The sequence below is a fragment of the Phocoena sinus genome, chromosome 3, assembly GCF_008692025.1.
Source record: "Phocoena sinus isolate mPhoSin1 chromosome 3, mPhoSin1.pri, whole genome shotgun sequence".
Lineage (NCBI taxonomy): Eukaryota > Metazoa > Chordata > Mammalia > Artiodactyla > Phocoenidae > Phocoena > Phocoena sinus.
In genome coordinates, this window is record NC_045765.1 from 61,572,509 (window position 1) to 61,586,608 (window position 14,100).

A 14,100-nucleotide genomic window follows, 5' to 3' on the forward strand; every position below is an offset into this window, starting at 1 on the left:
ATCTGCCTTTTAGCAAGAGCCCCACCTGAATTTGAGAAGCACTGGGCTGGGTACTTACTCAAGATCTGGGGCCAGTCCAATATTCTTTTTTTTTAATATATAAATTTATTTATTTACTTACTTAGGCTGTGTTGGGTCTTCGTTGCTGTGCGCAGGCTTTCTCTAGTTGCAGCGAGCCGGGGCTACTCTTCATTGCAGCGTGCGGGTTTCTCATTGCAGTGGCTTTTCTTGTTGCGGAACATGGGCTCTAGGGCCTGCAGGCTTCAGTAGTTGTGGCAGGTGGGCTTAGTAGTTGTGGCTTGCGGGCTCTAGGGTACACAGGCTTAGGTAGTTGTGGCATGTGTGCTCACTAATTGTGGCTTGCGGGCTCTAGAGTGCAGGCTCAGTAGTTGTGGCACACGGGCTTAGTTGCTCCGCGGCATGTGGGATCTTCCTGGACCAGGGCTCGAACCCGTGTCCCCTGCATTGGCAGGCAGACTCTTAAAACACTGGGCCACCAGGGAAGTCCCCAATATTCTTTTACAACAAGTGATGCCACACTTTGAGTGATAAGGACCTTTTACTAGCAAAAGTCCATAAAAGTTCTCTGCTTTCTCGCCTGGGGGCTCTGTTAAACCACACTTGTTTTGCTCTTAGCTACCCTGGAGAGGAGATGGAGGTCTGCATTCTTTGAACTCTGGGACTCCTCAAGGAATAAAGCCTTTACTGGTGTCACCCCAGGCAAACGAAGAGCGATGCCGCCCTCAAGTGGCAGCTTCAACACTGCAGCTCACACAACACCAAATCAGAACTGACTGGAGGAAGGCCATCGGATTTTCAGGGAGCCAGATGATGTAATATGCAGAGCAATTGTTTTGGGGGGCAAAAGCCCCATATTCTAGGCACACACCTTTCCAGAAGATAAACGTTTTTCAAAATAGCTGGAATAGGGATTCCTGGCTCTGCCATCCACCTGCTCTGTCAGCTTCGCCTGCTTTGGCTTTTTCCTCATCCACAAAGCAAAGTTGAATATGTTTTCAAGAATAGTTCTCATGTTCTGAGTTTTTTATTCACTGAAAATACTGCACGTGTGTATTCAAGTATCCCGTGCTTCATGCTGGCTGCAGGGGGCAGTTGTGAACTAGGCAGAGTCCATCCTTCAGTTGAAGGATATAGAATAAACACAGACAGGACCCGTCACAGAGGAAAGGCCCCTCACCCAGCCTGGGGCTTTGTTTATGACTGCATGGGCCCTCTCAATTTTCTGAGTTCTATTACACACAACCCTCCTGGTCTTCATGGCAGTCTCACATGAGTTCTAGAAGACTGCCTACCGGCATTGCTGAAAGGTACCCTATCATTTGGGTCATCCTTTTCTGGAACATCTACTGATCCTGCTCATCCTCAGAAATGCTCTGCTGGGATTTACATCTTGGAAGCTGAGGCATTGAGGCGGTTTTCCAAGTGTTTCTAGCTTTCTCTCCCCCGAGCATTTAGCCAAGTCTTGACCAAATAGTAGACCAGTCTATTTTAAATTTTAAAGTGCATGTAGAGGGAGATTCCCTGGTGGTGCAGTGGTTAAGAATCCGTCTGCTAATGCAGGGAACACAGGTTCGATCCCTGGGCCAGGAAGATCCCACATGCCGTGGAGCGACTAAACCCGTGAGCCACAACTACTGAGCCTGCGCTTAGAGCCCTCAAGCCACAGCTACTGAAGCCCGTGCGCCTAGAGCCCAGGCGCCCGTGCGCCGCAACAAGAGAAGCCACCGCAACGAGAAGCCCGTGCGCCACAACGAAGAGTAGCCCCCGCTCATCGCAACTAGAGAAAGCCCGCGCACAGCAATGAAGACCTAACACAGCCAAAACTAAATTAATTAATTAAAATAAATAATGTGCAGGTAGAAAAAACAATGTATACGGTGGGTAAGGGCCTGCTTACTTGTGATAAGAATTTTAAGTGCTCTCTCTCCCTCCATTGATCCAGGACTCCAAATCTTACCAGTCTACCTGGACTTTGAAGGATGTACACACGGACACAACTAATGGAAATGGCCCCAAACATAGCTCCATTTTTTTTTTTCTGCTTGTTGTCCTTGAACCTGGCAAATCCCAGGTTAGAAGTATTTCCCCTTTTCTCCCTCCCTGCCCTTACAGCATGTGTCAAAACTGGAGTGACAATGTCAGGATTAGCATGGCACTTGCTCATGGTTATTGGACGGATCTAGAAACCAGTCTGTATTTTCACATCCTCTGAGATCTTCCCTTCCCTGATCCCCCAGAAATGTATTCCCTCCGTTACCATCCTGGAAATGTTGCTCCTATCCCAACAACATGGCTGTTTTTCCATTTTGCCTCCTACCCTGCTGCTTAAGAGGTCACCTCCTTGATTTCTACAGTTACAGCACCTGCTCCAAATTGCAGTAATCCAGCTCAGAGGACCAGGGCATTGAGAGTCATATCCCAGGGCTGCTCCAGCCACAGGCAAGGGAGCACCACCCAGGAAAGGAATGCCATGGTCTCCGGGTAACTGGAGGAAACTATCCCCTTTTGCACACAAGACAGCGGGCCTAGGATGCTGCCCACCTCCTTCCTCCCCAAGTAGATCCCTCATTTCAACTAGGCCAGATACTCTCCTCCACCTGAGGCCTCACTGCACGCCCACAAAGCCCAGCTACCCCCCTTCTAAAGCATCCTCTCAGCATCTAACCCCACTGGCCACTGCCACCTCTCACTTCTCAAATCTCCCTCCTCCCTAACATGCCTCATGGATGATCATTCCCCTCTGGCAGCTGCTTGTTTCCTTCAAAGCTTCCCCTTCCTCTTCCTGACACAGCCAAACACCATCCTTTACTCTCTGAAGCAGGAAGAACACACCCTGACGCCCAAAGCTTCCTTCCACATCCAACTGTAGCTTCAGGATCTCTCGATTCCATGTCTGTACAATTTCCTAATCGTATCCAGACTCTCACAAACATCTGCACTGACTCCTGCAGACCGGAAGCTCCACATGTCTATTATGTCTTTTATTCCAGGTTTGAAACCTTGGAGCCATTCTTTTTGAAATATATTTTTAATTTAACATTATAAAATTCCAAAATGCTTATTACAGAAATCTTAGAAAATACAAACAAGCAAAAACTTACAAACAGAAATCACTCACAATCCCACAACTGGGAGAAAACCATTTCATTTTGAAACACCTATCCAGTTTTGATATTTATGCAAACACCTTCCATGTTCTTTCCAAACATGGGAAGCTGTGCGTATTGTTTTATAACCTGTATTATAATTTTATATACAAAATGATCTGTTAAGCTACTTAAAGAAGAATGATTGAAATCAATCAAGTATACAAAGTGTACTACCAAAAGCCAGCTCAATATAAAATGTCAGTAGGCCCCTGAAGCCTAGCCTGAGTTGCCTTGTCATTACCCCATAAAGGTTAACTACTTCCTCTACTTCTAACAGCATGGTTGTTTTAAAGTCACTTTTCCATCTTCCCCCTTCCTCCTGTACCAAGACCTACCACTTCCCCCTTCATTTGGCTCATCCCCCTAAAACGTGGATTATTTTAAAAGTTCCACTACCTCCAACTTCCCCCAGGCCCCACTCACCCTGCACATATCACATGAGCATCCCTAAAACACTGTCACTCTCAGGTCAGGCTAAAAGCCCCAGTGCTCCACACCAGGACTCCAGTCTCTCAGCCCTACCACCTCTGACAGCGCCCCAACAAAAACCCCTCAAGATGTTTGATAGGCATCTCAAAGGCCACTAGTCTAAAGCCTCTGTGAATTCTCATCAACCCGACAGGAGCCACAGAAGTTCTTCACGTTAAGCTGAAGCTGCCCCACTGCAAAACCGTCCCAACAGCCCTGGCTTGCCTCCAACACCCTCTTCCCCAGTGACACCGGGGATGCTGGTATCTCTCGTGGGTAAACAGGTATGCTACTCTTTCCAGGTGATTCCAACAGCCCTATAAAATGGCTACACTCTGGATGATCACTAGCTAGCTGGCTTCCCACTCATATTACCAGGTGTCCACTCTTCTCCCTAAGACAGAGGCCCAGAAAAAAAAAAGACTTTACTCCAGACACTTCTTGAAGGTGGCAGGCACAGGCCCTGTTGGTAGGCCTGGCACCGGGACTATTAAGTAGCAGGACTACAGAGAGGAAGGCCCCAGACCCCTCCCCATCTAGGCCCTATGCTTTGTATAGTTAGTGTCTCTTCTGGTGGCTTCACCCCCTTTCAACACTCAACACCACCCCACATACACACCAAGACACACATACATGCACACACTGTTGGAACTGTCACTGGTAACAACTGTTACTAGCACATTCTGGGCCATGTCCTGTTCTTTGAAGGGGCACTCATCAGTCCTGGCACTGGCCTTTATAGGGCCGTAACCCACCTCCTGCTAATATCAAAACCCTCAAAGGTCCAGTCACAGGAGCAAGGTAAGGATTTCTAAGAGAACTGGGCCAAGACTCAGCATGGGAGAATAAGTATGGAAAGAGCTACTTCTTACCACCCAGTGTGCTAAGCCTCAAATGTTCTTCAGAATGGAGGTCTCTGACAAATGTTAACTACTTGGAATTTAGCTTAGAGGACTCTTACCTCTAGAGAAGAGTTTTTATTTAAAACACAAAAACATACAAACACACACATACACACCCTTCATTATGAAATTAAGAAAACCATTCCTTTGAGTGTAAGACAGGTTTCTTTTTATTAAGTTTTCCTAAAACTTGTCTCATGTTTACTGAATGTTTTTCTTTGTGTAAGAACATAACCTGGAGCTTTAACAAACCAATTGGGACAATGCAACCTGGATAAATGCTTGTCTGCACACAAGTCATTGATTACGATTCTCTGGCCTGGCCTCCATGTAAATCCAATTGGTCTTAAAGCCTATCTAAACAGAGAGCAAGCAGACCACATCATCTTATTTCTAGTTTAAACTTTAAACCTTAACCTCACCCCCATCCCAAAACCCACACCCTCCCCCACACACAAAAGAAAATTTTTAGAAGAAATGGCCATTAGGAACTGAGTCAGTTGCCTAAGAATTGGCTTAATCCTGCAGCCAGCACTCCTAAGTAGCTCTTAGCCTCACAGCAGGCCAGCTGGAACTCTTGAAGCAGGACAGGTAGAGAATGGATAGAGGAGGCTCTAAGAACAGGGCCAAAGTCCTGGTGCTGCGAGGCTTCCACACATGCTTACACTCCAACATAAATACACTTCCACCTTCCTCCTCTAAGTGATGTTTCTCTATAGCACTTTAGAGCTTGTAACACTCTAAATATTTTAGTGCATGAGATGGACAGAAACATATTCTAGATATGCAAGGTATAATCTTATTTCTAACAACATAGGCCAAAATCAACAGAGCAGCTCTCTGTTATAGATTAACAATTACAAAGGTCCAAAAAGTAACCAACAAAGATTGTAACGGTTTCTAGGGCAGGTACCAGCTCTGGCCTCTAATACTACAGGTTTCCCTTAGTTTCCAAAATGCCTCACTCTTATCAGCACTGCCCAAAGGGCAGTCACAGGGAATGCTTTGGTGCTCCTGACACTGGCTGCACAGTAAGAATGAGGTGTTGCTAAAGTCAGCACCACACTTCTTTTAACACTTATTTCAGACTCATCCAGTACAATCCAGTGCATCTTAGTTTTCTGTATGATCTGTCCGCTGTTTAACACATACAAATTGGCAGATTCATGACAGATATTAACACAACACATAAGTGATTGTGAATGAGCAAAAAAGAACTTTTAACTCTTGTCGTAAGACTTCAAGCTATACCTCAAATTTACACAGAACATCTCACCTGAATAAGCAGGCCAGGATACAAATCTTCACACCATAATTAACAAGAATCAGTCCCTCAGTTAAATTTACCAGGCCTATATCCAACAGTACATCTACCCAATTCTAACCTTCTGAAGAGAAAATTATTTAGACTTTGATACCTGGGATATTAGTGGACATACTTTCAGGAACATACATTCTTAGGAAGAGCCTGCAGGTCTAAAATCCTCAGTTAACAACTTGCTCCAGGTGAAAGGATCTATTTTTCCAGGAGCAACACACGGCATTTGTAATAGGAGCTCCTTTAACTGGGGGAAGATGGGAAGATAGGAAGACGGGGTGGCAGTCCCAGGGGAGCTGACTGACACGTGATGAAGCTCAGAGCATACGTTTTAGTTGTTCTGTTAATCCATGCCATGCTCTCTAGTCCTCAGAAACAGAGGGAGACCCCTCCTCCATCCCCACACCAAGCGGGGAGCCTTTGTGGCAATCTCCACAGCAGATCTGTGAAGCACAATTAGAGTTCCTGCCATATATGTCATAACAAAAAGTCTGCTTGATAGCTAGGTATAGCTTGTGCTATAGCTCAACTTTCTAAAACAAACTTCTCTTTGTATAAGCATGATTAAACATAAAAGGAGTGAAGCATAAGCTCAGTAAGACTAACTGGGCTTCTAAATAGTACCATTATGAAAAAGATACAATGCACTTCATTTCTGTATCTAACTATTTCGAAGTCAAAATGCTCCATACATTACCTATATCTCCCGCCACCCAAATCCCCTAAAAACTAAGAAATCTCCAGTATTTAATTGCTCTAGTTGATATTTAGAACAAAGTTGACAACTTAAAGCTTTATAATAGTCTGTTTTAATATAAACAATTGTTGGAATCAATCAATGTCCATTTCAGGAAGCTTCTTGTCTGAATCCGAAGGCAGAGCTGTGTCTGTACCCTGCTCAGCAGCCTGAGGGCCTGGGCTGTCTCCTTGTCCATCCACTGGTCCATTCTGCTCTGCATTTTTTTGCTCCTCTTTTGGAGGTTCCACTTTGGGTTTTGGCTTTGAAATTATAGGGCTACAGATACTCATCAGCTCCTAGAACAATTGGAGAGAAAACTGTGGTTTCTTGTAACAAATTTTACATGGCATACTAAAATCCAAGTCCACCCTCTCCTACCCTATCCCCAAGCCAGAAGCAAAGATGCAATAATGAAATTCTCTCCTATTAATAATAAATAATGAGACTGACTAGAAAAGACTATTAAATCTTTAAAATCATACATTACTTTAATTTTAGCTTCAATCTCTTTTGCCTTGACAACTGGATCCATGGTCAGACTCTGCTTGTTCTGCAGATTCAGCTTGTTATTCATCCACTCCATGGCCTCATTTGTGCTTTTTTCTACCTTCACCATGTCAGCAGCATCCAAATGGTCATACTGGTCCTCCTGCAACCAGTAGCCAACCAGACAAGTGTCAAAGGATGATACTGTCCCTACTCAAACATTGCCTAGTTCTTCACTATCTTTCAAAAAGTTACAATCTTTCCCAAAATGAAGCCCACCTAGCCTCACAAACTACATAGACATTCAATTCCCAAAGAATTCAGAAAAGTAACCCCAATTTTTAAAACACAGAGGAAATACATTTAAAGGCCAGAATTACACAAGGTGGTAATTAAAATGCTTCAGCAGTATACATAGCACATGCTTTACACAAAATTTTATACAATGCAAAAAAAAATGACATGTCATTAGGTATGAGACCTGAGATTTAGGCATCCTTGTTAGGAGCCAAAATAATAATGAGTACAGTTTTTTAAAAGAGGCCTTTCAGGGCTTCCCTGGTGGCACGGTGGTTGAGAGTCCGCCTGCCAATGCAGGGGACACGGGTTCGTGCCCTGGTCCGGGAGGATCCTGCATGCCGCAGAGCGGCTGGGCCCGTGAGCCATGGCCGCTGAGCCTGCGCGTCCAGAGCCTGTGCTCCACAACGGGAGAGGTCATAGCAGTGAGAGGCCCACATACCGCAAAAAAAAAAAAAGAGGTCTTTTGAAAGAAGCACAATTTTTTAATTAAAAGTAATTTTTTTAGAAAGCTCAATTTATCTGTCTTAAAGTTTCTTACACTGACAATACATCAAGAACCTTGAGTATAATAGTGGACTTAACCAAACTATTTACCAAAGTTTGGGAGCCATCCAAACTTTGGAATCAGACCTCAGGCCAAATCCCAGCTCCCCCAATAGTAACCTTGGGTGAGGATTAAAGATGTTAGAAATTATCTATAAATATTGATGCTACCACCTACTTCATAAGGGTACTGTGCAAATTTAATCAGATAATATATTTATGGAGTATATATCATATAGTGCTCAAAAATAATGACAGTAGTTTATTGTTTATTTATATTTTATTTATATGTATTTAGTTTATTTATATGCAGTCCTACATCTGCATAACAAACCAAATTATTTGCCTAATGTGTTCTAACACCAAAATAGAGCAAGTTAAGTCAATGATCAAACATTTCAAAACAAGAAAAGGAAGCTGAATAATATTGCTCAATTCCATAGTCCCCTTCCTTATTAAAGAGAAGCAGCAAATCCCAGGGTTCTTAGTAAGATTAGATAAAATATTATACATTACATTAATATCCAAAAAGAAAATACTATCATTAAACAACAGTTAAAAAGAAGACAAAAAACTGCTACGTAAATGTCTCAATACTTAACTCTACCAAAACAATAGTAGGGAAGAGGAGAAGAAAGAAAAAAAAAAAAGATACCTTGTTTTTGAAAGAGCTGATTACTTTCATATACTGTTGGATTTGTTTCCCTAGTTCATCAAATAATTTTGGTCTTTCTTCAGATTCCTGGAATCGTATCTTAATAGGCTGACCTAGATTCTTAACAGAAGAGAGAATATACAAATTCTTCACAGGGGAGTTTAAACTTTAAGCGTAGTATCTTTCTACTAAGACTGATTATGAATTAAAATACGTTTAATCACCATGTTCTATATATAAGAAGTTGAATATTTTTCCCCAGCCAATTGAAATATATCCTCAGTCTACATGAGAATATACCTCAATACTGTTCCAAGTGGAGCCACTTCAACTTGTCACTTGAACCCTAGTTCTCAAAATACATTAGGGAGACAACCAAAAATTAGGTGCCTCCAGACAGTGATATGGTGTACTGAATTCACCATATATGAAGTACACTTGAAAAAATAAATTTTCTTTTAAACCTGTATCTGACAAAGCCTCCAGCTGTAACCATCAATTTACCAGATAAGATTAAACACCAGAGTTGAAAAGGAGTAAAATCCAGACCAGGAATAAATCCTCGAGCACGAATGATCAAGTTTTTTCATCAACTAAGTAAGGGAGGAGAAATGATGGAAGGAGAAGTACAGACACAGATTTAAGAGACATTATCAACAGAATGTATGGACCCTGTTTGGATCCTGAGTCAAACAAACTAAAAAATAATTTATGAAGCAACTGGAACCTGAAAACAGACTGAATATATGGTGATATTAATGGTGACATTAAGAAATTTTTATGCATGTGATAATGGTACAGCTTAAGGCTACATTTTCTTTTAAATACACACTGAAATATTTTTGGATTAAATATAACCTGAGAGACTTGCTTAAAATAACTGGGAGTGGAAACGAGCAGAAATGAAACAAAACCAGACATAAGTTGACAACAGTTGAAGCTATTATTCTGTCTACTTTCACGTGTTGGACATCTCCCATAATAAAAAGTAAATCAAAAACCTCAATGGTAAGGATCTCACTGGAGACTCTTTATATTCTTGCCAGAATGACAGGAAACTGCAGGCACTGTCCTTCAGCAATTCCATTCCAGAGGTTAGTCACAATGGCCCAGTTTGACAAGAAACTAAGTAATCCAGAGAAATGCAAAAAGTTCTTCTTGTGTATTTGCATCTTTTTCCAAACAAAAGGCCTCGGGCTTCCCTGGTGGTGCAGTGGTTGGGGGTCCGCCTGCCGATGCAGGGGGCGCAGGTTTGTGCCCCGGTCCGGGAGGATCCCGCGGGCCACGGAGCGGCTGGGCCCGTAGGCCATGGCCGCTGGGCCTGTGCGTCCGGAGTCTGTGCTCCGCAGTGGGAGAGGCCGCAACAGTGAGAGGCCCGCGTACCACAAAAAAAAAAAAGGCCTCAACTTTAAATAATTCTTTGTACTTTTAACTCTAAGGTGTAACTATCAGCTTCTTTAAATACAAAACCAGACTCTTCTGCTCTATTGAGAATCAAAGCTGTATACACACAGCCCTGCTCCAACTACATTGCAAGTACCTTTAGGACAGGGATGCATCTTGCTAGTCTTTCAATCTCTTGACACCAAGAACATAGTCAAGCTCCAATTCAGTGAAACAGTTTAGGTCTAAACTCAATTTTCAGAAAAATTCTTTTGCTATTACAAAGTTCTGAAAGAAAGTGAACCTAAGTGATAAAAAGTATAGCTCTTCAGTCACTTTCAATCTGCCTTCAATTACTTAACATGAGAATTACTCTCAATTTTGAGATACTCTCCATGGAAACTACAGCATTTCTGCTTTCAAGAGTCACTCACTTTTAATTCAGCCAATTTATCAACATAAACTTGCTTTGGCTGGTCTTCTCCATCTTCATACAACCAATTTTCAGTATCTTCTAGTTTTAAGGTAAAATTGTTACGGTCCTAAAGGTGAAGGAAACATTGCAATTTAGTCAGTCAAAAATCAGTAGATTCACAAATGAAGAAACAGGCACAAACTATGATATATATGGATTTTCTTTAAAATACGGGGGAGTGGAGAGATGGGGATATGGAAAACAAGACTGACAAAATGTTATTTTGCTTTATAGGTACAAAGGGGTTTATTACACTATTTTCTCTGCTGTAGGGGACAGATGGATATGTTTGAAAATTTCAGAATTAAACACTACATTTAAAACTGAGTTACATAGTTAATAATACTGTAGTGCATATATGAAAGTTACTAAGAGAATAAGTCTTAAAAGTTCTCATCACAAGAAAAAAAATTTTTTAAGTACGTGTAGTGACGGATGTTTAACTAGACTTATTGTGGTAATCATTTAACAATGTATACGAACATCGAATCATTATGCTGTACACCTGAAACTAATATAAAGTTATATGTCAATTATACTGAATTATTTTTAAGAAGTGAGTTAAAATAAACATCAGGGAAAAGTGAGCTGATTTAAAGAAAAATACTAGGTAAATAATAGCATGCAAAAATGTATCAAAAAGTGACACACCAAAAAAAGAGTGATGCACAACATCTAACCTTTGGGAAACACTCCATCAACAGAAAATAAAACGATATAAAACTTTTCCCCAAAAAAGTGCATTTTTAATCATTTTTCTGTATACCTACAGATACAAACTTCCCTTGTTAACTACATTTAAGGATCCTGCCGGAAGACGCACACTAAGTAGACACACTGCGGCACATACTTACATCTTCACTCACAAACTTCTCATATTCACCACTAAGCTTGTCTCTCATTTCGTACACGTATTCTTCTACTGCATTCTTAGCATCATTCCTCTCCTTCTCTAGTTTATCCTGCATGATCATCTTACCCTGTGAACAGTACAGTTAGACCTTCAGAAAACTGAGACAATTTCCCCTTAACTATTAAGTAATATAAAAGTAGAAAAGCCTTCTTCCTCAAATCCTTTTAGTTCTGCAAATCATTCACGGAAAGAGAGCTAGAAGCATCAGTCCTTAGTAAATTATGAAGATCAAGTGAGAGTTCTGTGGGTGTACTTAGAAAAAAAGAGCAATAGAAGAAATATCAATATGTTGAACTCAAAAGCAAAAATAAGGAAAAGAATTTAAGACAAGAGAACTTTAAGAAACTATTAGCTCAATGTCACAAGGTGAGTATACTCTGCTTGTATTACATACCCAGGAAAATCAAATTATTCATATAGTATAGATGCTAAAGGGTCTATGAAACAAAACTCTTCTAAGATCCAATGTATAGATGATAAGAAATCTCACAGACAATAATTGAATAACTGTGCTCCAGGGTCCCAAACCTTGCATCGCTCACCATAACTAGAGTTACATATTGACTGGCAACAGGGAAAGGAACTAATAAACAAAATATTAAGGCTAATGTGATTTCTCCTGCTGATCAACTTCCCTGACCCTGGCCTCAAACATCCCCATCGCTAGTGAACAATCAAACTCACACACCCAAACATGAATGATACCTCCCCTAAATGTCAAAGATCTCAAAACAGAGTATTTAGCAATAAAGACATAATATCACCATAAAAGAATTTTGATGTTATGTCTTGGGATCTATTAAACTTGTCCTCCACTACCCCAAAACCTAAAACTGTTCTCAAACCCCACACAACCTAAAATACATGAAGGTCACTAGACACAGAGTTTGAACGTTACGGTCAAGTTAACTTTTTAGCTTATTGTTCTAAAAGACTTAAAATAACCACCTCATTTTCAATGTACAAGTTGAGCATCTCTCTGTCTATCTGCCATAACAGCTGATTCTCAATTGGCAGGTCCACAGTACTGGTCTTCACTTTTGCCTTCTTGGCTTGAGGGGGCTGGTCCATCTTTTTGTCTTTTGACCCAGCTTGAGAGGTCTAAAATAACAGAAATCATTAAGAACACTTATACAGACTCTTAAACTTCCAAATGAGTCATGTTTCAAAAGCTGGTTTTGCTCTTTTATTAACTTAGTTTGTGTTCTTACAATATCTGGAAAGTTAAAAATATAAATATTTTTGACTATAAATAGTCAAATCCATAGAGAGAGAAAGTAATGGTGGTTGCCAGGGGACAGGGGGAGGAGGGATAGAGGAATGGGAAATTGTTGCTTAATAGGTAGTTTTAGTTTGGCGAAATGAAAAAGACTGTAGCACAATGTGATTATACTTAACACTACTGATCTGTACACACACATACACTTATTTACATACATACACACAAAAACAACCTGCCATAATTCCACTATCAACATATAATCACTATTAAATATTCTCTAATTTTCTTCCACTCTTATCTAAACATATGAACGTGCATAGGAAATTAGTGGGGAGAGGGTATGAAATTTTTAAGGATCAGAAATCCAGTACTAATATGACTTCCAGAGTATCTGCACCTATTTACATTCTCACAAGGAGTAAAAGAATCCATTCCACTGTACCCCGGCCAAAAAAAAGGAATTCATTTACCATGATCTATTATTCTCGTTGGGTCAATAACCTTTTTTCACAAAGTTATAAGGCATACTTATTTCTTCAAATAGCCTAGTCATATTTCATCCAGCGTTCTCTTGGGATCTTTGTGATCCTTCCCCCCAAGTGATTGACACTTCTAGCTTTTTTCTAATCTTCTATTATTTGTCTATGCAAGCTTTTATTGTTGAATCTATTCACCTTTTCCTTTGTGATTACTTTCATTGCTTTTACGCTTTGAAAGCTCTTGCTGATCCACAAATTGGCGGGGGGGGGCGGGGGAAGGCAGGCGGGTCCACCTCTCCTTTCTCCTCCCCGACCTTCCCAAACACAGAAAAATACGTACTTCTCTTGCCCACTGCTGCCCCCAACCCAGGCAATAACAGGTCTTCCACCTTGGAAAAGGCCTACAGTACACTAAAGCATCTATGAGGATGATTTCCTCTGCATTTTTTTTTTTTTTACAATTATTTGCACAGCTAAAGGAATAAAATTTGTTAACTGACATGAAAATGGGTACCAGACTTAAGCCTCCTAAAGGCTCTGCCAAACTTTTTTAAATGCCACAATCAGAAATACATTAGAAGATGAAATTATACACTGCAATGTCAAATAATTTGAAAGAAATGCTGTTTTCAATGCTGATGACAAAATTTAAACATGAAAACTCAAAAGTTAAAGAACAGGTTGTAAAGGATCCAAAAATGCTACATATTCATTTAAATACTTGGGATAAATATTAACATTATTTACAAAATATATTTCAAAACATTATTATTGAAAACTGTATTTCAACAAAAAGACAAGTTTCAGAGAGTTGACAAAATTTGAAAGAAACACCTTTCATTGTTTATTAGTAAAGAATAAATTATGGGTAGGATGACTATTAGTAACAGCCATTCAGAAACCAGCATGAACCAATCACTAGCCTAGTAAAACTAGGGCTTCTGAGTGTTTCCGTCCCACAAACCATCCAGACTGAAGTTCAAAGACCATTTTGCCAAAGATACTTTCCAACCATACTACAAAATCTTGCTTTAAAGACTGTTCAGA

The 14,100-nt window shown here is 40.7% G+C and overlaps 1 protein-coding gene across 4 annotated transcripts in view; it reads right to left on the bottom strand.

Moving 5' to 3' along the window:
- Nucleotides 1–4,686: 4,686 nt before the first annotated feature.
- HSPA4 (heat shock protein family A (Hsp70) member 4) overlaps nt 4,687–14,100 on the bottom strand; it is a 43,302-nt gene continuing 33,888 nt past the window's right edge. For 2 of the 4 annotated variants that reach the window (XM_032626187.1, XM_032626190.1), the window contains 6 exons: nt 12,301–12,453; nt 11,294–11,419; nt 10,399–10,506; nt 8,582–8,701; nt 7,085–7,246; nt 4,687–6,893 (listed from right to left, as the gene is read on the bottom strand). In XM_032626187.1, the coding sequence (XP_032482078.1) occupies nt 6,690–6,893; nt 7,085–7,246; nt 8,582–8,701; nt 10,399–10,506; nt 11,294–11,419; nt 12,301–12,453 (873 nt within the window). In that variant the 3' untranslated portion in view covers nt 4,687–6,689. The remainder of the gene's footprint in view (nt 6,894–7,084; nt 7,247–8,581; nt 8,702–10,398; nt 10,507–11,293; nt 11,420–12,300; nt 12,454–14,100) is intronic. The other 2 variants (XM_032626188.1, XM_032626189.1) reach the window with 2 other exon arrangements.